This window comes from Gloeophyllum trabeum (assembly GCF_000344685.1).
Source record: "Gloeophyllum trabeum ATCC 11539 unplaced genomic scaffold GLOTRscaffold_00001, whole genome shotgun sequence".
Taxonomy (NCBI): domain Eukaryota; kingdom Fungi; phylum Basidiomycota; class Agaricomycetes; order Gloeophyllales; family Gloeophyllaceae; genus Gloeophyllum; species Gloeophyllum trabeum.
The window spans coordinates 1,682,705-1,704,639 of NW_006920410.1; the positions used below are offsets into that span (position 1 = coordinate 1,682,705).

General features: G+C 53.1%; 7 protein-coding genes across 7 annotated transcripts; 4 read left to right on the forward strand and 3 right to left on the reverse strand.

Moving 5' to 3' along the window:
- Window positions 1–121: 121 nt before the first annotated feature.
- Window positions 122–3,498, forward strand: GLOTRDRAFT_135151 (arginyl-tRNA synthetase; the record flags this gene model as incomplete). Its single annotated transcript, XM_007862690.1, has 13 exons — window positions 122–352; window positions 409–704; window positions 772–797; window positions 864–1,043; window positions 1,095–1,445; window positions 1,495–1,870; window positions 1,927–2,199; window positions 2,262–2,414; window positions 2,609–2,727; window positions 2,781–2,838; window positions 2,902–2,930; window positions 2,996–3,205; window positions 3,262–3,498. The coding sequence occupies 12 exons, from the start codon at window positions 122–124 to the stop codon at window positions 3,094–3,096; spliced, it is 2,193 nt and encodes a 730-aa protein (XP_007860881.1). The 3' UTR covers window positions 3,097–3,205; window positions 3,262–3,498.
- Window positions 3,499–4,807: 1,309 nt separating this feature from the next.
- On the forward strand, window positions 4,808–9,444 carry GLOTRDRAFT_30664 (uncharacterized protein; the record flags this gene model as incomplete). The annotated part of the gene is made up of 8 exons (XM_007862018.1): window positions 4,808–5,348; window positions 5,400–5,555; window positions 5,614–5,716; window positions 5,778–5,989; window positions 6,041–6,199; window positions 6,253–7,154; window positions 7,204–8,678; window positions 8,736–9,444. 8 exons carry the CDS (start codon window positions 4,808–4,810, stop codon window positions 9,442–9,444), a joined length of 4,257 nt encoding a protein of 1,418 aa, XP_007860209.1.
- Window positions 9,445–9,721: 277 nt separating this feature from the next.
- On the reverse strand, window positions 9,722–14,887 carry GLOTRDRAFT_124234 (uncharacterized protein; the record flags this gene model as incomplete). Its single annotated transcript, XM_007863379.1, has 15 exons — window positions 9,722–9,836; window positions 9,887–9,937; window positions 9,991–10,156; window positions 10,211–10,364; window positions 10,416–11,318; window positions 11,375–11,567; window positions 11,618–11,679; window positions 11,730–12,567; window positions 12,618–12,823; window positions 12,873–13,214; window positions 13,266–13,688; window positions 13,741–13,968; window positions 14,024–14,437; window positions 14,491–14,610; window positions 14,663–14,887. The coding sequence occupies 15 exons, from the start codon at window positions 14,885–14,887 to the stop codon at window positions 9,722–9,724; spliced, it is 4,440 nt and encodes a 1,479-aa protein (XP_007861570.1).
- A 171-nt stretch (window positions 14,888–15,058) lies between these two features.
- On the forward strand, window positions 15,059–16,378 carry GLOTRDRAFT_68132 (uncharacterized protein). The gene is made up of 6 exons (XM_007862691.1): window positions 15,059–15,141; window positions 15,194–15,201; window positions 15,254–15,367; window positions 15,419–15,802; window positions 15,856–16,207; window positions 16,264–16,378. The coding sequence occupies exons 1-5, from the start codon at window positions 15,138–15,140 to the stop codon at window positions 16,009–16,011; spliced, it is 666 nt and encodes a 221-aa protein (XP_007860882.1). The 5' UTR covers window positions 15,059–15,137; the 3' UTR covers window positions 16,012–16,207; window positions 16,264–16,378.
- GLOTRDRAFT_30922 (ribonuclease T1) lies at window positions 16,152–16,699 on the reverse strand (the record flags this gene model as incomplete). The annotated part of the gene is made up of 4 exons (XM_007862032.1): window positions 16,152–16,207; window positions 16,264–16,387; window positions 16,451–16,481; window positions 16,539–16,699. 4 exons carry the CDS (start codon window positions 16,697–16,699, stop codon window positions 16,152–16,154), a joined length of 372 nt encoding a protein of 123 aa, XP_007860223.1.
- A 525-nt stretch (window positions 16,700–17,224) lies between these two features.
- Window positions 17,225–19,542, reverse strand: GLOTRDRAFT_118726 (uncharacterized protein; the record flags this gene model as incomplete). Its single annotated transcript, XM_007862692.1, has 2 exons — window positions 17,225–18,533; window positions 18,592–19,542. The coding sequence occupies 2 exons, from the start codon at window positions 19,540–19,542 to the stop codon at window positions 17,433–17,435; spliced, it is 2,052 nt and encodes a 683-aa protein (XP_007860883.1). The 3' UTR covers window positions 17,225–17,432.
- A 983-nt stretch (window positions 19,543–20,525) lies between these two features.
- Window positions 20,526–21,485, forward strand: GLOTRDRAFT_108971 (uncharacterized protein; the record flags this gene model as incomplete). The annotated part of the gene is made up of 2 exons (XM_007862693.1): window positions 20,526–20,679; window positions 20,738–21,485. Coding segments are annotated over exons 1-2 (861 nt in total), but the record flags the coding sequence as incomplete, so codon positions are not given.
- Window positions 21,486–21,935: the final 450 nt, after the last annotated feature.

Genomic DNA, 21,935 nt, shown 5'->3' on the forward strand with positions numbered 1-21,935 from the left:
AGGCAAGTCTGGGACGCCCACAGACATGACTTCTCCCGCTGCGTGTCTTGTCTGGTATGACTCGAATGCATACTGAGTCTTCCTGACGCTCCCCCTCTTTTTGTGCACGGTACCTACCAGCATGTCTTCCCCCGACCTTCCGACAATCGAGGCAGCGGATCCTGCCAACTTCCCGCTCGACTCGTTCAAGATAGCCATCGCAGTGGTCCTCTCCAATGCGCTCCATCTTCCCCTCAGCACCGCGTTCTCTGGCGTCGACTATGGTAAAAAGGGTGTAGACTTTACGGTCGCGGTTCCCCGCTTCCGACTCAAAGCCAACCCTGCCGAACTGATAGAAAATTTTACCAGCACGGTGCGTGGTACGTTCAGTCCCATTGGCATCGTAGTGCTGACCTTTCCCACTGCCAGTTCACTCCCAACCACTACCTCGAACGATGCATCGGAGATGCAGCCTTCCTTCACTTTTACGTCCGCACCCCGACGCTCCTGAAACTCGTCCTCGACCGCATCCATCTGCCGCCCTCTCCGTCCCGACCCTCTTTCGGGTCGAATGTGCAAGGGACTGGCAAAAAAGTCATCGTCGAGTTCAGCAGCCCGAATATCGCAAAGCCCTTCCACGCAGGCCATCTGCGGAGCACCATCATCGGCACGGTTCTGTCGAACATTTCTGAGGCTAACGGGTGGGACGTTGTCAGGATGAACTAGTGAGCGTTCATTGTGTCTGGGCTCGGAAGTTGGCGCTCATCATTGACTCGATTCTCTTGACGATAGTCTAGGTGACTGGGGGAAACAATTCGGTACCTACCCGTCATCCACTTTCTTATCCTGGGTGCCCATGTCTTACTTGTGTGATTCTTGACCAGGACTTCTCGCTGTGGGTTTCGAGCGCTATGGATCCGAAGAACTGTTGGCCCAGAACGCCATCATGCACCTCTTCGACGTCTATGTCCGAGTGAATCGCGATGCCGCACACGAAAAAGAAAGTAGCCAACAACGACTCACTGACGAGAAGGCTCGCGAAGTCTTCCGCAAGATGGAGAGTGGTACGTCCCGTGTCGCTTACTCGTACTCAATCCTATAACAAGGAGCATCAGGCGATGAAGCGACGCTGTCTCTGTGGCGCCGATTCCGCGAGCTCTCGATCAAGAAGTACCAGGAAGTGTACAATAGGCTACATGTGCGATTTGACGTCTACGCGGGGGAGTCGCTCGTGCGCTCGGAGCGGATCCAAGCTGCTATGGCTGCTCTAGAAGCGAAGAACCTTCTCACGGACAAGACGTCGAAGGAGAGCGATACTAACTGGAAGGAAACGAAGGCGGCTCTGAAAAAGGGTGTGCCGGATTCTGTCGACGACGGGGACGAGGACGACGCAAGTGGTGAAGCACCTGCAAAAGCCGTCGACCTTAGCCAGTGGAAACTGGGAAAGCCTGTCGTACAAAAGCCTGGTACGAGTTCTGGGCCTTCCAGTCAAGTAAATACCTTATCCAGATATAGATGGTACCACTATCTACATAATGCGGGACATCGCGGGTGCCTTCCAACGATACGAAGAATACAAATTCGACAAAATGATCTACGTCGTCGGCAACCAGCAGGAAGCGCACGTAGCGCAGTTCTTCAGGATCCTCTCCCTCCTGGACGCCCCCTTCGCCGATCGCCTCGAACATGTGAGTTTCGGCAAGGTGAACGGGATGAGCACGCGCAAGGGGGACGTCAAGTTTCTTGAAGAGATTCTTGACATGGCAAAGGAAGCCATGCTGGCGCAGATGCAGCAGAAGGAAGATAAGTTCCAGGATGTGGAGGACCCCGATGCGACTGCGGATCAGATTGGCATGACGTGCGTCAAGATACAGGACATGCGGGCGAAAAGGTGAGTGGACTGCTGCTGATCTTGTGCGCAGGATGCTCAAGCACACGTTGCTGTAGGATACATTCGTACAATTTCGAACCCCAGCGGATGACGTCCTTTGAAGGCGACACCGGCGCATATTTGCAGTACGCGCATGTTCGACTGCGCTCCGTCGAGCGCCGGGTCGCCCCTACAGTCGTCTTGCCAGATGACCTGTCGCAAATCAACCTGGATCTTTTGGCCGAGCCGAAAGCGCGAGAGATCGTCTTCATCCTGGGGACGTACCCGGACGTCGTGCGGACGGCTCTGAAGACGTACGAGCCGAGTAATATCGTCTCGTTCAGCTTCAGGTGCGTCCAGTTTCACAAGCCTTCTCTGTTATTACGTGTCTCTCGTTGACGAATGCATCCAGACTCAGCCATGCCATTAGCTCCGCTTGGGAGACCCTCATCGTGATGGGCCAAGAGCGGGAGCTTGCGCAAGCGCGTCTTTTTCTTTACACCAGCGCGCGAGACGTGCTGGCTAGCGCCATGCGGTTGTTATCGCTGTCTCCGCTTTCTCGTATGTGAGCATGATTGTATATGTTGTCGTTTTGCTTTCGCATTGCTGTCGATGTCATGCGTTGGAGAATATGCATTGGGGAGTTGGGAATAGAGAAGATGAAAATACTAGCACGTCGATAACCTTTGGCGTTGAAAGCATATGAACTTCAGAGTTGCTCACTGCGTAATGTGGCGAGCAAGCCGAGCTACACTGCAGGATATACCGACGTCCTAATCGTGACGTCACCGTCACTACTGCCCTTTATCCCGAGCCCATGAGCGCAGGCCATCCGATCTTGCCTTCTGTGTTGCCCTCAGCTCCTGCTCTGCAAGACGGTTTGTTGTCACTTCCGCGTCTAATGCGCAAGGGTTGACACCATATATGTTAGTCGAGACGACGCCGGAGCAAATCGCAAAGGGCGTAGGGAAGGTTGCCACACCCGCTGAGTACGTCTACTATTAGTGTGCCTCTGGGGAACTCATGAAGATATCGTTTTCCGGGTTTGCCAGCACTCCCATATTCATATGTGCATTCGATGGTACGTCAACATCTTTGCCTTACCTCCATTTGTGCGTGCGCCGCTGACGCGGGTACCGCCCGCAGAATGCTACCGTCTCTTCCCCAACCGCGACCGTCTAATGGCGCACCGCAAACGTGACCATGGTACTGAGGAGGCGGGAGACGTAATCACTTGGAATGAGTGAATATACAGTATAACGCTCGACGCGTTTTCAGCTTCAAGCGCAGTCTCGCTTGCCCTCCGTTCGGGTGTGAATCAAGGATCTCGTTCTAAAATAGTACAGTGTTGGTGGGGTACGTCCGTTCTTGTTCCCCATCTGCAGCTAAATCAGATGCTGATTGTAAAATAGGATCAGGATCAGCAGTTGGTTGTTTGGACGAAGTGATGAGAAGGCCAGCGGAAATGGGGGCAAACCAGCGGCTTGATGATCTTTGCTAGCCCTGATTACAGCGGGAGTATGGTTCAATCCTCATAGAATTACTCGCCTTGGATAGGGCCTTGGTCACGGGCCGTTGGACATAGGACGGCACTAGAGATAACGAGTCTGTGGCTGAAGGTATACACAGTGCCCTACAAGCATGCGGAGTTGGCCCTCCAGAGTGAGAAGATCACTATCTCAAGACATCTCGTAAGCAGCGACCGCGGCGGAAGTGGTAAGGTCAGCTGAAAGCATAAGTGGACGTGAGGCGGTCCTGCCAACTGAGAGCAGCCATGGGAAGGTGCTGGGTAATCATGTTTCTTGAGATAGATGCATCTCTCGGTCTTGGACTAGTTGGACGAGGATCATCAATCATGGCCGTGCGAGGTACCGTCACCTCGACATGACACGGTTACCACTAGTCAGCGCATCGAGGACGTCACTTTGTACCTGTCCAGCACGCGAAACGTTCGACTGGGGTTATTCCTGCTCAGCGCCAGGATTTCTTGCTTTCTGGGTTCAATTCGCGAGGCGATCCATATAAGCGTGAGCGTGCCATAATAAGGCGGATCCGAAGCTGAGGAGTTCGGGCTCGACGGCATTCTCCGCTATAAAACCGCAGAGCGGACGCAGCGGGTCGGCCTCGGTTTTCTCGGTATGCCCTGCAGGCCTGTCGAGTGTAGGCGTGTCCAGGTAAGAAAGGATGCGAGAGGATTGCAAACGCACGGGCCGCCACTCGCATTAACGCGTCGAGGCAGCCTGCCTTCTATGGCAACAGCATTGTCGTTATGGCAATTGAGGAGATGAGAGGGGATATGTGCGAGCCAACTGACAGCAGGCATGGATGAGCGGTGTTATTGTGGTTCCTTTAGACGCCAGATATGTTCTGCAGAGCATCATAGAGCGTTATGGCCAGCAAAGACGGGAGTATATTAGACAAATGAAAGTGGGAACAAAGGCTGGAACGAGGGGGATTGAGACGCCGCAAATAGTAGCAAACTTGCAGCCATCACAGCACGGAAAGTTGCTGGCGCACGACGAAGGCGCCTGAGTTCTCATACAGGCAGGGCCTGTCTATCCTTACCCTTTCTTGCCAGTCATACCCGGCTTTGTATCTTTATAATTCCGCCCACCACGTTCGGCAGCCATACCGTCCCTCCTCGGATCCAGAGGTCGAAGAATGTCCTTCTTCTCCAGGAAGAAGCATCCTAGCCAGAGCCAGCTGCAGTCCCAAAATGTAACTGTCGCCCAAGCACCCAGCGCTGCTCTGGCTCAGCTCAAGGAAGGTCAAGCTCAGCAGCAGGCCCAGCAGCAACAACAGCAGCAGCAGGCGAGAGATGCTCTTGATTCGTGAGTCTGGGTTCCTCGGTTGATAACATACATCTCTTAGCCTTCTGTCTATACGAAACGGCCGCCTTCGCGCACGTTGTCCGTCCTCCTCACATACAGTGCCCAATCCCAAGGCCAATCGCAGGGTATGAACGGTCCGCAGGCGTCCGCCACAAACGGCGCCCATCCAAGCCAGCAGTCGCAGCCACGTCAAAACGGCACTGGGCCGACACCGCAGCCGCCCGCCTCATCACAGCAGGCCCAGCAACAACCTTCGCAGCAACCTGGGCAACAGTCGCGGCCAGCATGGCCGTGGTCCCAGCGTCGGCTGAATCTCCCCCCTCCGCAGGTCCTGCCCAAACCAGGGGTAGCTCCCCCAACGTCGCCGTCGCCATCACCCTTCCCTAGGTACGGTCATGCCATGCCAATGACACCTACGAACTCCGGAGATCTGTATCTATTCGGAGGGCTCGTCCGAGAGACTGTACGAAACGATCTGTATCTGTTTTCCGCTCGCGATCTCTCGGCGACGTTACTTCAGACGGGGGGCGAAGTACCGTCCCCCCGAGTCGGACATGCATCTGCCCTTGTCAGTAATGTCCTTATCGTGTGGGGAGGGGATACCAAGACGGACGGCAAAGCGAGGCCCAACGATAAGCTGGATGATGGGTTATACTTGTTGAATCTCGGTGAGAGCGCATATCCCTTCTAGTATGACGTTTATCTGACTGGTAGTGCAGTTTCTCGAGAATGGACTCGCGTAGGCGTCCAGGGTCCTAGTCCCGTAGGACGGTACGGGCATGCTGTTACGATGGTGGGCTCCAAATTCTTTGTATTTGGAGGTCAGGTCGACGGCCAATTTCTCAACGACTTATGGGCTTTTGACCTTAATTCTCGTGAGTACTGCCAGAGGCTATGTGAAAGATGGATAATGACCATTCTGCCGTTCTTTAGTGAGGTCGAAGGCTACATGGGAGCTTTATGAGCCGACATCTGGTCCTAAGCCAGCTCACCGAACTGGTCACGTCTGTATCACATACGGTGACCGCGTGCTCGTGTTCGTGCCCGTCATTATCTCCTTGCTTTACAATTGCCTGACACATCGATATCTGCATCAGCTTCGGCGGTACTGACGGGCAGTATCACTACAACGACACTTGGGAATTTAATCTCGCCACTCGAAGATGGACCGAGCTCCAGTGTATCGGTTATACACCCGCGCCCCGTGAAGGCCATGCTGCTGCGCTGGTCGATGATGTGATGTATGTGTTCGGGGGACGGGGTGTTGATGGCAAAGATTTGGGTGACCTGGCAGCATTCAAGATCACCAGTGAGTCTCCTTCCCCTACCGTGCCGTTCTACTTACCTATGCGTCTCCCAGACAACCGATGGTTTATGTTCCAGAACATGGGCCCGTCTCCCAGCGGCCGATCTGGGCATGCCATGGCATCCATGGGCACCAGAGTTTTTGTTCTGGGAGGCGAATCTTACGCTCCTTCAAAACCAGAGGATTCCACTCTCATTCATGTCCTCGATACAAGTGTGTTTATATATTATATATCGCCAAATTCATCCTCTGACACTATATTCCAGAACACATCAAGTACCCAGATCCCAGCAGCAAGCCCCCTCCAGCAAATGGTGCAGCAATTACAGGCAGAAAGTCGTCCATCGGTGGACCACAAGCGCCTGGTGGCCCGGCGTCCTCTTCGCCCCATCCAAGCTCGATCATCAATGGCACTCGCTCCATGTCTCCTTCCGTCCAAGGACAAGACTCTAATGAAGAGTTACGCCGTGCCATGTCTCCTCCAGGTGGCAGACCAGGCGTAAAACCGATGAACGGCACAGCGCAATCACCCTTCCCGAGTAGTGCCAAAGGAAAGGCGCCTATGCGACCCAGGCGGGATGACGAAGAGGGCCTCACTGATGACGGTCACGATGCTGCTACGTCAGAATCCGTTATCAGAGAGAGAGCTGCGTCCCCCGAGCAAGGGCAGACACGAGCGAAGAGCCCGACATCTCACCCCAGTCGCGCGGTCTCCCCTGCCGGCCAACCCGATTCTTATGCAGTTCAGCAGCCAGTGAATATGGCCAGTGTGACCTTGGCTAAGAATGGACTAGCTGGTAGGAGTCCCTCGCCCGTCGTGGATCGCAGCAAGGCCCCACCCGACGCCTTCTATAACCCTGCTTCAGGAACGCCAACAACACCTAATGGATACGGTCATGTCAAAGCCGGACCCGGTTCTACAGGTAATATTACGGCAGACCTGATCAGAGACCTGAAGGCGAAGGAAGCCGAGATGGACACGATGAAGAAGCGAGAGGCGTGGATGAAAGCGATCCTCAACCAAGCCTCGCGTTCTGGGTTCGTGTACTCAGACATGGACTCGAAAGATGTCACAGAATTGGACACCAATGGCTCAGCTCAAGATATAGAAGGGGATAAGATTGCTGACATGGTCCTGAGCTTCAAGCAGCTGAAGGCTAAGATGCAGGTGAGCCATTATTATTGTGTGCAGTCATCAGCATGTAACCCGCGTCTAGTCTATGCTTGCTACACAAGCTCGGGATGCTTCCGAACGTGTGTCTGAGGCCTTGAAGATGCAGTCCAGCGCTGTGCAAGAGGCTGCGTATTATAGGGCCAAACTCTCTGCTTATGAGTCTGGTTCGGAAGGAGACATTGCTCGTTTGGAACGCGAGAGGGTCCTCGAACTGGAACGGCAATTGTCGAGCATGGCATCTCTGGCAGCAGAGAAGGACCGTAAAATTGCCGAACTTGGCGACTCTCTATCTTTACAGACTACTTTGCTGGAGCAGGCCGAAGCTCGGGCTGCCGATTCTTCGAAGCGGGCCGAGATGGTCGAGGAAGCCCACGAGAGGACGGTACGGGAGCATATGTCTCTGCAGGAGAAGGCGGTCGCGCTTGAGGCTACTGTCCGAGATCATGCTGATCAGCTTCTCACTCATAAATCTGCGTTGGAGCAGAAGGAAGCCGAGCGTGCTCGTTTGGAAGCCATGGTTGAAGAGCTGACACATACTCGGGATCAACACGTTCGCGTTCTGGATCAAACTCGTGCTGCTTTGGAGGCCGCCTCGGCCCGGTCAGATGAAGTGGATGCTCAACATCAACGGACTCGGGAACACCTCAATCAAGTGGAGGCCGATCTCATCGATCTCCGCGGGGAACTGGAAGCTCGTACCTCTGAAGTCGAATCCCTCAGGGCAAGGCTAGTAGAGACAGAAAACTCATGGGCCAAGTCACGCGAAGAGGCCGATGCCTTCCGAGCGCTCACTACTGGTAGTATTGGAGAAATACTGGACTCGCATCGCGATCTAAGGGCTGACGAGGATCGTATGACTCGCGGTCACGCCGATAAGGTACATGCTCTGGAGGAAGAGAATCGCTCGTTGCGCGGAGTGTTGAACGACTCTACGCAGCGCCTCGACGACGCGCAAAAGGAACTTCGCGAGGAACGTCGACGACTTCGAGACATTGAAGCTGACAGGATGGCCTTGCGAGCTCAGGTGGTCGGTCTGCGCGCACAATTATCCAACGCGCTGGCCGACAGTGGCCGAATGCGAAAGGATCTCATTGCCAAAGAGTCGGAACTCAGACAAAAGACGAAGGAGGCGGCCGATGCCGATATACGGCTTGGTACTCTGCGCAACTATCTTGCAGAGAATGGTATCATTGCCGAGGAGGATAACAGTGAAGGTCTTTCTCGTCTTGAGGAGCTGGAGAACAAGTTAGAAGAGACGGCCCGGCTGCATGAGCAGGCAGAAAGGGAGCTGGACGTGATTTCAAGACAAAAGCGAGATGCAGAAGCTCAAGCAAATGAGCTCAGTATAGAGCTGACTAGGATCCGCTCAACGCAGAGTCCTTCGAACCAGAAGGTGGATCCAGCCGCAGTTCTGCGTGCTAATGAGCTTGAGCGGCGTCTGGAAGAGACTGAACGAGGATATAAGTCGCGCTTACAGCAGCTTGAAGAAGATTACCAGCTTGCCGTCCACTATGTGAAGTGAGTGCAGGCAAGTTCTTTTGTATATATAAACCGATGATCTTACCGATAATGAAGAGGGACTGAGAAAATGATGCGCAAGATGAAGGACGAGTTAACAAAGCAGAAAACCCTCAATTCAAACCTGCAGGCGGAGCTGGATGCGACGCGTGGATATGATGCGGGCTCTAGGCTCCGTGGTATGAACGGACGCGGCACTCCTTCGTCTGACGATGGACACGAGGCAATGCGTGGCCAACTCGTGGAAGCTCAGCGTCAGGTGCAACGTCTAACCAGCGACAATAGGGATCTCCGCTTACGGTTAGACTCCCTCGAGCAAGATCTTGAACGCCTCCGAGACAATCTGGTTGCTTCTCAGAGGGAGTCAGACGACCGGTTGGCCAGGATAGAAGAATTGGAGCAGGAAATCGAGAGACTTCAAGCATCCTTGGTCGTCGCTCGCGGAGGCAACGACGAGACACTCCTTGAACAGCTCAGCAGGGAGAATACCGACCTCAAACGAGAGAACGAGCAGTTATCGCACAAGATAGGGCTTCTCCTAGAAGTAGATCAGCCTGCGTTCGGCCAAGCTCGTCCTCTATCTGGTATATCCGCTCGTCGTGCCAGCAGTTCCAGCTCGGAAGCCGCCCTAGCGTTTGAGCATCTTTCGAACGAACTGGATGATTGGCAGCGACAATTAGCCAGCTCTATGAGCAATCGCAGGCCGCTCAGTGATTTCGACTCTGATCCCATAAGAGGGCACGAACGGACTCGGTCCAGGTCATAGCCTTCCTTTTCATTGTACATATATACCCCATCATCTTGTCCCCTGCAAAGGTGTCTCCACACTCCTTTAGTCATGTTTGCATCCTACATTATTTGTCTCTCTTCACAATTGCTTTCGGGTCTACTATTTTCGATTATATATTGCAGTAGTATGGTTGTGCTCTCCTCATGCGCATATAATGATATTAGGTATTTGCTGGCAAAGCTTCGGTTAGGTATGAATGGTAAATTACTGCATGCATGCGTGGAGAACAAGGTAGGCGGTCTAGATAATCGACTCAGTCACTCCCACTAGCTCTTTGCGTCCACTCGATGGCCTTCTGCTTCACAGTCGCCTGCCCGTCTTCATCGCCGATCCTTCGTTCCAGTTCGAGCCATTTCTTAAACAGGGTCCTAGTCAACGTATTAGACAATATAGGGAGGATAGATATATTACGACGTACTTCGCCTTGCGACTTGTCATTTTCTGAGTGAATATACGGCCAAACAAGTTTCTGAACCCAATGGTTTCAGGTAGGTCAAATCGCTGTGTCTGGTTTGGACTGACCTGATATTCTGGATCTCTCCTTGGACAGCTTCCATATCTATATACACCAGCCACAGATCATGGCGTTTAGGATGCGAATCGATTATGCCCTCAAAAATGGTTCGCCCTCTTTCCGGATCTCCTAACTTATATTCGAGCTGAGCGAATTTTGAGATGGTTTTAAGGTCTGCAACGCTTTCAGAATCATCCTGTTAAGTCTGCAAATGCAAAATTGACATACGCTTCCGCTTCTCTAGACTTTGGAGGCTGCGCGGGAGCAGACTTCGGGCCTCTTCCAGCCTGCCATGCCTCAGGTAATGCTCACAAAAAAGCGTCCACACTTTCGAGCTATGACCGAACTTCTTTGTAGTCCGCTTAAACTGCTCCTCGGCCCGCTGGCGGAATGGAAGTTAGTCAGGGACTACGCAAGGTAAATGTAACCGTACGTCATGTTTCCCGGACTCGTCAAAGATTGCAGCGAGACGGAGATGCACCGTCTTCGAATCACTACTCCTCGCAGCCTCTTTAAAAGTGTTCTCCAAACTTTCGTCTGTGCCGTACACGTTCTCGAGATTGAGCAAAGCCATCCAGATGTTCAGCTTTTCAGCCTCCTCCCTGAAATTGATCGTTCTTAGCGCGCGCCGACCGATGTCCCTAGCTTTCTCTATCTCGGCGAGCCGCAACTGGAACGACATATACTGTATCCAGATGTAGGATGAATTAGGCGATCCCAGGAGGAGACGTTCGAAGTCTGCGCTTGACTCGGGCGTCTTCGTCTGTAGGTCCGCAGTCAAGTCCTGCTCGACCTTTTTCCTTCGACGCTTCCTCTTTTTCTTGCCCTGCTCCTCGCCGTCACTGTCGTCAGAAGAGCTAGCAGACTCTGCATCACTATCCAATGATTCGCGGTCATCCCCCCATTTGAATCCTTGTAGCTTGAGGGGAGGGAGGGACTGTTCGGCGTCGATGCCATTATCGTCACCTTGGTCAGGGATGATATCACCCCCTGTATGCGATCTGTCGTCGACATCCATCACCATTTCTTCTTCTGATTCTTGGTCGGCGGACATTTCCTCTTCGCGTTCGGAGTAACCACCATTACCCTGAATGTCGTGCAAGATAGGTTCATCCTCCACAACACCTAATGTTGCCTGAAACTCTGTCGAGGCAGTTGACAGTTGGTCGTCCTCGTCTGGCACAACAAATTCCTCGTCCTTGAAATACGATGGTTTGAGGCCCAGTGATATTCTGTGCTTCTCAGAATCAAGAGACAGTATAACGGCCTTCACACGATCACCCTCTCGGAAGCTTCGCAGAGCTAATGTGACGTCTGCATCTTTGTTATCTGAAAGCTATTCACTCGCAGTCAATTTTGATAATGTATCATGGAGGGAATTATATACTGTACCTCTGACTTATGGCAGAGTCCAGTGAGCTTCGATCCCTCGATCCCGATGAACAGGCCATAATCTTCGACCTTCTTCACGCGACCATCTACCTTCTGACCTTCGTGTAGGTCGGCGAAAGAGATGGATGGTGAAACTTTACTCATGGTGCCAGACCGGAACGACATCTCCACTTGCTTCTTCTCGATGTTGACGCTGCATACAGACTCAGCCAGCTTGTTACAGAAGCGACATGGGGAGCATACCTCAGAATTCTACCTTTGACCAGTTGATTTGCCACAAATCGGGGTTTCCAGTCTTTGATATACTAAGAGAGTGTGAATCATACGTGGCTATACGTCGAAAAGCTGTACGTACTTCGTCAAATAATTCCTTGATTTGTACACGCGCATCTATTCCGCGACCAATAGTAACGAACAGCCCATGTTCAGTGACACTCTTGATAAAGCCCCGCAGGGTGTCGCCAACTTTGATTTGAGCGTGGTCTTGGATCTCGGGATCCACGATGGGAGGATGTGAATCTGGGTTCAGTCTAGACTGACGAGTTGATAGCGTAAGATGTTTCTTCTCCTTGTCAATAGCGAGGACAGCCGCTTTCAGAACGGAGTCAGGAGAGGGAAATGGTGTTCCGAACTCGTAGTCATCGCAAGCATCGGTGGGATGCAAACTACCATGGATTTGGTTAGTTAGCTTGATATACGCGCCCTTAGGGCCATGTCGGAGGACACGACCGCCAACGACCTGGCCTACTTCCAGGGTCTCCAAGGATATTGCACCTTTTGTCACTAGGGCGTCCTTCCCCTTTGGTCTGCTAGCAACTACCACGAAACCCTTCTCTGCATTGCGCGAGACTACAACGAGATCGTCCAGTTCGTCACCGGGTTGAAGAGATACTCGGAGTTGGGCGACCGTCAGACCGCGACGGTTAGCAAGATTACCGAGTGACAAAAGGGCTCGGACCTGCGTTGGCTGCAGTGTGACCACAACATTATCCTTGTGGATTTCAGCTACGGTGCCGTGGACAATATTACCAATTTCAACACCGCTGATGTCCACGATTGCAGACTTGTAATTCGGTGCTGCCTGTCGAATACTTGCTACTATACGGTGTGCCTCGGGGTTGACTGAGATGATTCGCACTGTTACAGGTTTCCCGATTGGGAAAGCTTCTGCGAGGCGACCAGAAGCAGTCTCGCTGGAGGGAATATGAGACGCATGCCTGCGAGTAATGACAGGACTACGTACCTTATCTCCCTGGAGGGGATTATCGCCTTTAAGCCGTTATAGAACTCGACATTCAAGTTCTTCTCCGACACCTTGAAAACCACAGCATGTGTGACGACGCCCGGTTTGGCGTCATTCAGCCTCGCCACAACTGGCAGCGTGGACTCGATCAAGGTCTTCTTTGCTGTAAGGACGACCCTTTGTCGTTCGGGGTCAACCACTAGGACCTGGCTATGAAGTCAGCCGATATCTTATACTACGAGATATCAAGCATACCCGACATCGTATTGAACTACCTGGTTTAAATCTTTTCTGCGGGTGCTTGAGGGCGATGTCAGCATAATGATTTGGCCAAATCACCCCATCCACACTGCCCGAGATCGACACGAACATTGCCGAATCCGTGAGCTTCTTGATAGTGCCCTTGATGATCGACCCGACCTCCACGTCGCTCACTTGAAGGAATTTCTGATCTAATATCGACGGACGCATAGACAACTGCAAGAGTCCGTCGAAAGGCAGATATCCCGTAACTCGAGCCCGGTGCAGAGTCCCCACTTTCCATGGCCCTGAGTTGGCAGAGAGTGTTGGAACGTGCTCGTCCGAGGTTTGTGAGATCTATGTAGTAGGTGTTAGGTCACTAAGATGCAACGGGTAACTTGTACTAACATGAATGAATCCTGTCAGTCCCGGCTGGACTGCAACAATGAGTCCCCGCTCGGATTCGACTCTCACAACTTCCACATTATCTAAGATTTGGCCAACAGGATATGCCTCTGGCAGGCTAAGAGCTTGCTGAGTTGTGTCTTCTCGTTCTGCACGCTTCACATCGCGTTTCACGATATGATCCAGAAGGGAGAGCGCAAAGCGTGGGGGAGCAGTTCCTGGGACATCGTACAGAATGCGGCCTTTCACCTTTTGCCCGATCCTGTACCCTTGCTCAACAACCTCCGCACGAACATGATATTCGTCCACAGTCGCTTCGAAAGAACCCAATACTTGCAGATTCAATCCACCAGGAAGAACGGCAGTAACCAACGAGTGCACGAGCATTCCGGGAATAACCGAGGACACATTGCTGATTTCCGATATCTGCATGAATAAGCATGTCTTCGAGGTTTGTCATGCGTCGCAGACGACTTACTGAGGCATTAGCGAGACTTTTGGGGTCAACCGACACAGTGCATGTACGACCATTGCCAGACATCGCGGACACGGCAACATCGAGTATCTGGCCAACGTGGAGTCTCGCATCTTTTGGGAAGGGTCCCTTCTCAGCCTCTCTATAAGAAAGGAACCCGGTAACATTCGGTACACCCAATTCCAAGATGTAGCCGTGATCTTCAAGACTAGCGACGGCGGCCGAGATTGTCTGCAAGAGCCGGTGAGCTACAATTGAGCTACGTGAAAGTGATATAAACACATACCAATCCGGTCTTCATATCGGCCTTTGCCAGACCTTCGTTCACTTTCTGCGGAAGCAAGCTCATCTCAATCCTCCGGCTAGCCTTCTGCGCTTCATCCTTGGCTCGACCCATAAGTGTCGAGTCTGTAGATCCCGAAGGATGGACTGCAGTCACGATCCCGCGCACGTACTGACCTGCACGAAATAACTCGTACAGGTCAGGGACCCGGCCGCCGCTAGTCGGCGAGTCCTCATCCTCATCACTAGCTTCAGGCATTTCTTCATCCTCGTCCAGCTTTTCGAGGCGCGAAGTTAGCTGGGAAGATATTTGGGTAATGGGGACATGAGCCCATAGTTGGTTTGGAAGGGAGACGACGAGAGCTAACGGCTGGACGGAGAAAATCTGGCCGTATAGTTTCATACCAGGAGTGATACGCTTCAGTTACTAGTCAGTACGGGTTTCACTGCGCACAAGGTGAACACGCGTACCTTGTAATTCAGATGTTCAGGTCGGATTGTCCCGCCGTTGCCTTCCTCCGACTTGTGCTTAGCCTTTAGCTCGGACTTCCTCTTCCTTGGTTTGGTCTGTGAGCCGGACACCTTGCCATCCTAAACGTATGTGAGCAACTAGTCCACACATCAAGATGAATACTGTACCCACTTTCAGCAGTTCTTCATTGGCTTCCTTGACCGCTTCCGCGCGGAGAGCCTTGACTTCTAAGGGGGTAAGGGTTGTCCCCCCACCTCTCGGAAAGTCTACTTCTTCAGTTAAGAGTGAAGTACGCTGCGGCGGCGGTTGGACATCTTTGGTCTTCTGTTTCTTGTCCGGGGACACTTTAGCTTTCTTTGGACTTGGCGCAGATGCTTTTTCAAGGGGCCGCTTCATTGCAATATTTGATTTAAGCGAAAATACCCGTCCAGATGCTAGTTGGTGTAGTAGTGTGCAGTTCAAATCCAAAACCGAGGCCAGCCAGACTCTAGGTGTATCCCTGAAAGTTTTCAGCCACAGCACCGATCAGAGGAAGTAAAGAGCAAGGCGTGGGAACCTGTGCTCGTTACTCGTGCTTCTTCGAGCTCCCTTTCGTCGCGTCGACTCTTCCAACGCTCTCACCTTCATCTGAGGTCGTACTCTCGAGATGGGTACGTCCAATAGCTCAATATGGTCAGGCTCGAACTAATCCATTGTTTGTAGATTACCAGGTATGTGCTGCCGTGCCAGTCGAGAATGATGTGTTTATACGCGGCCTTTCAGAATCGAGTTGGATCGAAGTTCGGTGGTGGTGGTGTTGCCGGGGCGTCCGAGTCAAATGTCGACCGACGTGAGCGCCTGCGGAAGCTGGCCATGGAGACGATTGATCTGGCCAAGGTGCGTGGACCGCGGAATCGTGCCCGAGGCCTTTGACGAACCAGGGTATAGGATCCTTACATTCTCCGGAACCATCTTGGCTCTCTCGAATGCCGCCTTTGCCTGACTTTACACACCAATGAAGGGTCGTACCTTGCACACACGCAAGGCAAAAAGCATCAGACGAACTTGGCTCGCCGAGCAGCACGCGATGCGAAAGATACGCAACTGACGATCGCCCCGCCGCAACAGAATATCCAGCGGAAGGTCTTCCTCAAAATTGGTCGACCAGGATATCGGGTCACCAAAGTTAGGGACAGAGACACCGGCAAGGAGGGGATGATGGTTCAGGTCCACCTTCCTCAAATCAAGCCGGGCGTTATACCTCGGAGGCGGTTCATGAGTGCATGGGAGCAGAAGCGTGAGCCACCAAACAAAAACTATCAGTATCTTATCGTACGTCCTCTTTCCGCCTCTTGGGTATCTAGGATTCACTTAGGCTGCATCAGGTCGCTGCGGAACCATACGAAAGCATTGCTTTCCGTATCCCTGCCAGAGAAATTGAGGATGAGTCTGATGACGCTGGATACTGGAACTGGTCTCATTGGGACCCCGATACGAAGCAATACACCTTCCAGTTTATGTTCCGCCTCATGGGGTACTGATGGTCATACGGTGGTGTGATCCTTGTTTGCCATGCTTATCTCTCGCGCTGTATCTTAATATTTGTATCATAGTACAATGCAGGTTGAAACCCAGCTCCTGTCTGCCTTGTATTGTCCTTCAGGACCTCCGTCGTAACTCATTAGAAGTCACATTCGACGAAGTCGTTTCCGGATGCGCCAGTGTGAGTGAGGCAAGCTATGCCGTGGTCTTCAGTGAATGTCTCGCTGAGCATTCTTAAATGAGAAACGCACCGCAGAAATCTCCATCGTCGTCGTAAATCACCCTGTCTGCTCCGGGGCTACCACCGTCGTATGCGTCGCCACTTTCGAGGGGAAATTCGTAGAATGTCCCACTGCACGACGGGAAAGAAAATCCCTGACAAACGCGGTCCCGTAAGCCAGACATCCTACCATGCAAGGGTTGTAAGTCCCCACGAACCTCATAATCATGGTACTGATGAGGGTAGTCGCTGCACGCGAGAAGCATCAATGCAACGTCAGATCTCTCGCATCTCATGGCTACACACCCAGCTCCTCCGTCTTCTGCGGCCTCGATGGCCTCGGAGATGTCCCTGCTGCTGTACTCCTTGTTGCCACACGTGCAACCTCCCGATTGCCTCCTAGCGATGAGAGCCTGGGTACCGGTGACCAGGGCGAAGAAGAAAACACAGGCCACGGAGAGTCTCATGTCGACTAGCAAGAAAGGGGTAGGTAATGAGCGGGAGAACCGGTGGGGGAGGGCGAGGGCGCTCGGTTATCTTCCCCCCATTGACTTTGCTTTTATGCCTTTGACGAGGCTGGCAAATTCACTCTCGCTGTCAGTCGATTTCGTTGTGCATGTGCGTTCCCGTCGCCCCGAAAATCAGTACCATATGGTGGAAGACTCGGACTTCTGGTGCTCGACTATCGCCGTTCGCCGTGACTGTTGGCTATTCTTGATAGAGGAGGCAAGCTGCCAATTCTACTTTGACTGGTCCGCTACGCATGTGCGTCTTGGTTTTACCCCGGAAACGGTACCATATGCTCGACCCTCACGATAGCAACTTCTGAGATGACGGATTGATCAGATGCATGGCTTGAAGTTTCGTCCAGCCGACGACACTTTGACTGCCTTACTTACTTCACCGAGCGTACTTCTTCCTATGGAGGTGGAGTTGTCATATGGTGGGGTTACTGATAAGAGTCGTATGTAGATATCATCATTCATCGTACACAGCACTAAGGGTACATCTGCCTCTCTAAGTTCATGACACATTAACCTGTTTGTAAGTACTTTAAGCCAGTAATTTGCACTGTCAGTGTCCGGAGTGAGGGCTGTTGCACAGTCCGTTGGATGAGTGTGGCGTGAGGGGTTCTCGTAAACAATAAACGTGCGTGAAAACAAACGTGGAGGACAGGGCATGCAATACCATCTGGCGACATCACCTGCGCTTGCTGAGTCTCCGCGGAAACTTGGATTCTTTCTTCTCCTCCTGAACACTCGCATGCCTGGCGACCTTTCGTCCGAACCAAGAACTTCCACGACTAGGCTGACTCTCCGGTTCCTCCCTGACATTGGTAACACCGCCGCCAATGGTATTTCGCTTCTTCACGAGCTTCGGCTCCTTCTGCAGCATAGGAATTTCCTGAGCCCTGACATGTGCGTCAAACTGGACCTTCTTCTCAGGCTGGAAAGGTCGATGGCGGTCCAGGTAGATTGGTCCGGCAGCCCGCGGAGCAGGCGACGTTGTCCCTTGAGGAGTTTCTTGCTGAGACTGAAGGGGCAAAGGCATGACCAATCGTTTCGGAAGGTACGACGGCGCAGGACGTGGAGGCATCTCCGGTGGAATGGGTCTATTCTGAATCTCAGCCGACGGTCTTTGGACAAATCCCGGGATCGGGGCAGATGGAGGTAAAGAGATGTCGGGAGGTGGAGGTGGTTGACGGGGCTTCGAAATGGGCATTCGGGTGGGCACAGGCATGGGTGGACCTCGCCGAGGAGACACATGCGAATGTGCAAAAGGCGGTTGGGGATGAGGATTGGGCAGAGAGGGAACAGGATAGGGGAGTTGCTGTCGATCTGGAGGCAACGGCTGCAACGGGGGACGGTGGCTGATGGGAGCGTTAGGTATGTGGGCAGTCATGCCTAGGGGCAGGGGCGGGTTGCCATGTGCATTCTGGGGACCCGGAGGTGGCTGAAGATGGGAAGGACGGGCTTTATGCAGACGGCCGTCACGTGGCAGCTGAGGGTTTGGCACCGGTGGGGTATGTCCAGAGACATCCGGCAACTGAGCAACTGGATGGTTAGGAGTGGAACGATAGCCAGGATGTCGGCGTCCGTCTTGGAAGCCATTTTGCATATGTTCATCATAAGAACCGGGTTGAGGAGGGGCGCCCAGCGTAGCCGGACGTTGAATGGGTCGAGTATGTTGTTGAGGAGGATACATATAAGCTGCCGTGGGTTGCCCAGTAAAGCCCTTGGGCACGATCTCGCCGACAGAATAACTGGTAGGCTGGAGATTCGGGTGACGAGGGCCTCTCATCTGGGCAGAGGTTAGTAAGCACAACCCCAACGAAGACCGCACAGAAATATCGACGAACTTCAAATCCTGAACCGCCGGGATCTTCCCGTTCCTTGCCCACGTCTCGCCTGGGATGCGGAGAACCATGCGAGGCGGAAGCCAGCCGGCGATTGATTGCTTCGTACGGGCCCCCGTGATGGAGAGTGACACCCAGCGGATTCGTGACATCCAACTCATCTATCCGATCTAAAGCTCGCGGATGTACTTTCCTCTTCGGGCTCGCCCGCCTCGATGGGCCTTGGGCTTCATCGCTGCGAGCACGCGTGGCGTCACGCATGTCCGGCTCGGACGAGCTAGCGACATACGCTGGTCGATCGACAGGACGCTGCAGCTCCGGGGCGGACGCGTTGCGAGAACCAGAAGGCTCACGACTGCTGAGCCTAGTCAGGTCAAACGAGATCGGTTCATATACGACCGATGGCTGCGATTGGGAAGGCGTCACGGCGACGCTGGGTTCAGTGAGGGAAGACGTCGATGCGGAAGTCATGGAGGGGGTCATCGAGCTGCTAGAAGTGGAGGGAGTATACGCAGGCGGTGGTTCCAGCGGCAATGGTTCCCCGTCCTCCATCCTATCCGCCGAACCCTCGTTCGTGACATGGGGACTGACGAAACCCTTCTTATCCGGTTTTTCCTTCATGGGAAGCTTTTCGGCGCGATGAGAGATGAAGTAGGGATTGGAGTAGGGGTCGGAGGAAAATGCGGGATCGTTGGTAACTCGTAGAAGACTGGGTAGAGGTCTCGGCGGCGGCGGCGATGTAGACGACCCTGCGGAACTTGATGCTGCCATGGAGAGCTGGTCGGACTGACGCCTTGCATCTGCGGACTGGATATCGGGGTTGGTAGGATATATACCATCATATGGATCTTCCTCTGCTATTCTGGTCGCATCCGAAGCCTCGCTCGGAGCGATATTAGGGGACCACACTTCATATGTTCGCTGCGCAGTGTTGCCTCCAGGGGCCATCGACATAGATAGCAAACGCTTGTATCTGGGAAGGCCAAGAGATCGTAACGTTGCGGAGGAACAGTCGTAGAAAAGGGAGATGACCGGAGAGGACTAGAAAGCGGGAGACGCACGGCTCTAAAGCTGAGGAGGACGGCCAGGGCCAATCGACCGTGACGTCGCCGACAATTGGGGACAGTGGTGCTCTCTTTGGACAATACCCGTGACAAACGTCACACTTGCGTCACAATAAGTCCCCCCTGTCCACGAATAGCCACGAATACGACGCAGAAACGAAGCAGAATATTAGCATCCCAAGAATACTGCGGAAGATTCGACAGAGGAGTGCACCCATGGGCGACCAAATATACTCGACAGTGGAAAGGGATTGATCTACGACTTTCAGTGCGAGGACTCACGTTATGCCGAAACCTGTGAGCTCGCCCGGGTAGCAATTCAATGCATCACGCAGCACTCGCCTCGAGGTTTGAAGATTCCGTGGATTTGATGCTGTGAGCAAGCCATAACGGTATCTTGAAGCATCGCTAAGGGGATAACCTCGATATATCAACACGGTGGTTCGTCGGTATTACTACTCCTAGATTGCTCTAGACGGTCATCTCCGAGGTTGACGGTACTCAAAATCTCCTGTATCTCTTGAGATGGCCAAGTGACGTCCATCCGAAGGCAATAGTAGAGAGCATAATAAGATTCAGGGGCCAAGCTAGCAGTTTGTGACGAAGGGCAGATCCGGCGTCATCTGTGAGGCGACAAGATCGAAACGACAGCCTAGTGTTTCGTATTTCCTCCAGGTAGAGATTTTCTGAGTTTCAACCGAGCAAAGTCATAAAGCAACAGAATATATAAGAGCTTCATAAAGTTCTGGTCACTGGAGAAAAGGTAGCAGCGCCTGCCAAACGCGTCCATCACGTGGTTAGTGCTCACTACACGTGACCGTGAATTATCGAGACCCGGACCGAGCATTGCAACGCTGCCGCAGCGAACCACAACGCGTCGACAACGCGTCCGCGTCAAACCACGTCTTCACCATGTCTGATAACATTGCCCAACTGCGCACGGAGATTAAGACCTGGGAACGCGACTTCAAGCAGCAGCACGGACGCGCGCCGTCGGTACAGGATATCAAAGATGAACCGGGCATGGGTGCGTCTTGCCTAACAGCTTTGTGAGGCATCCTGACCTTTCCACGGGTTCACGGTAGCCGAGAAATACAAGCTTTACAAACGATTGACGAAGACTGCGACATTCAGTGCTCCTAACGCGAAGAGTAGTTCGTCAGATCCCCCCTCGACCCCACCCCGTTCTCAACCGGGATCTTCCCGAGCATCGGTCATACTCCCACCCAAAGGGCGTGCCGTGCATGTCGCACCGCCAAGTTCGACAACCAATCCATTTTCTCCAAGCAAGAAAGGGAAGCAGAAAGACAGGTCGCATGTATTTGTACGCGATGGAGAGCGATATTCCAATCCATTCGCCACGCCGACCAAGTCGAAGGTCGTTCGGAGAGCTGCGTCTCCCGACCCATTCCCCCTAATCCAACCAGCACAACCCTCGACACCTAAAGATCTACATCCTCATGATCCTAAGAATCGGGCCGTCGAGCGAGCTCGTAAACGTCTTCGTGGCGAACCGGTGTCACCATCACCTGTCAAGGAGAAGCGGCAACGCGTCGGAACTCAAAGCGTCCTGCCATTCGGCAAACTATATCAGTCACAATTGCCTTTGAGTGACGAAGAAGAAGACAGCAAGCAAGGGTCGACGGACCCGTCCTTCATCTTTGATACACCTGCCAAATCGTCAACTAACGGCAGATCCTTCAAACTACTCTTCGACGAGGCACCTACACAGAACGAGAGCAGTGTGAAACCCAGGACGGCCCTATCCAGGTCCAAGACAGTACCTAACAACGGCCATTTGTTCCCAGAGCAGAGAAATAAGCTCAAAGCAGCCGCTGCGCACGGCGAAGACATTGCAACACCCGTCCCGTTCTCACAACCACTTCCTGGGAGTCGCACTCATAAAGCAAGCCAGAGTGGAGCAGTGCAAGCCAAGAAGCCACCGAGGATGAAGCAAGCGCTGCTGAATGGGTTTATGCCGGCCAAAGACGACCTCTGGGCAGCTGCGGAGCCGTCGACGGCACAACTTTCAGAAAGTTCAGCCTCAGCTGGGAAATCCGGAACCGAATCACCGCTCTTGCGGGGATCGTCGAAACGTCCACATGCAGATGCAGAACTGGAGTCCGAGCAACCAGGAGTTGGCCAGACTGGAACGGGGATATCACTCATACCCCCATCTCCTCCTCAGAACCCGTCCAAGTCTTATAAGGGGAAGCCTCCGGGGAAAGGCGCAAGCAGGAAGAAGGTCAAAGTCGTCAACGATGCAGAGGAAGACGATGATAG

Excerpts from the sequence above, each read along its gene's own strand:
- GLOTRDRAFT_68132 (XM_007862691.1), top strand. Across the intron at positions 15,368-15,418 it reads AGACGATTGATCTGGCCAAG|GATCCTTACATTCTCCGGAA; the intron begins GTGCGTGGACCG and ends ACCAGGGTATAG. Across the intron at positions 15,803-15,855 it reads AAAACTATCAGTATCTTATC|GTCGCTGCGGAACCATACGA; the intron begins GTACGTCCTCTT and ends AGGCTGCATCAG.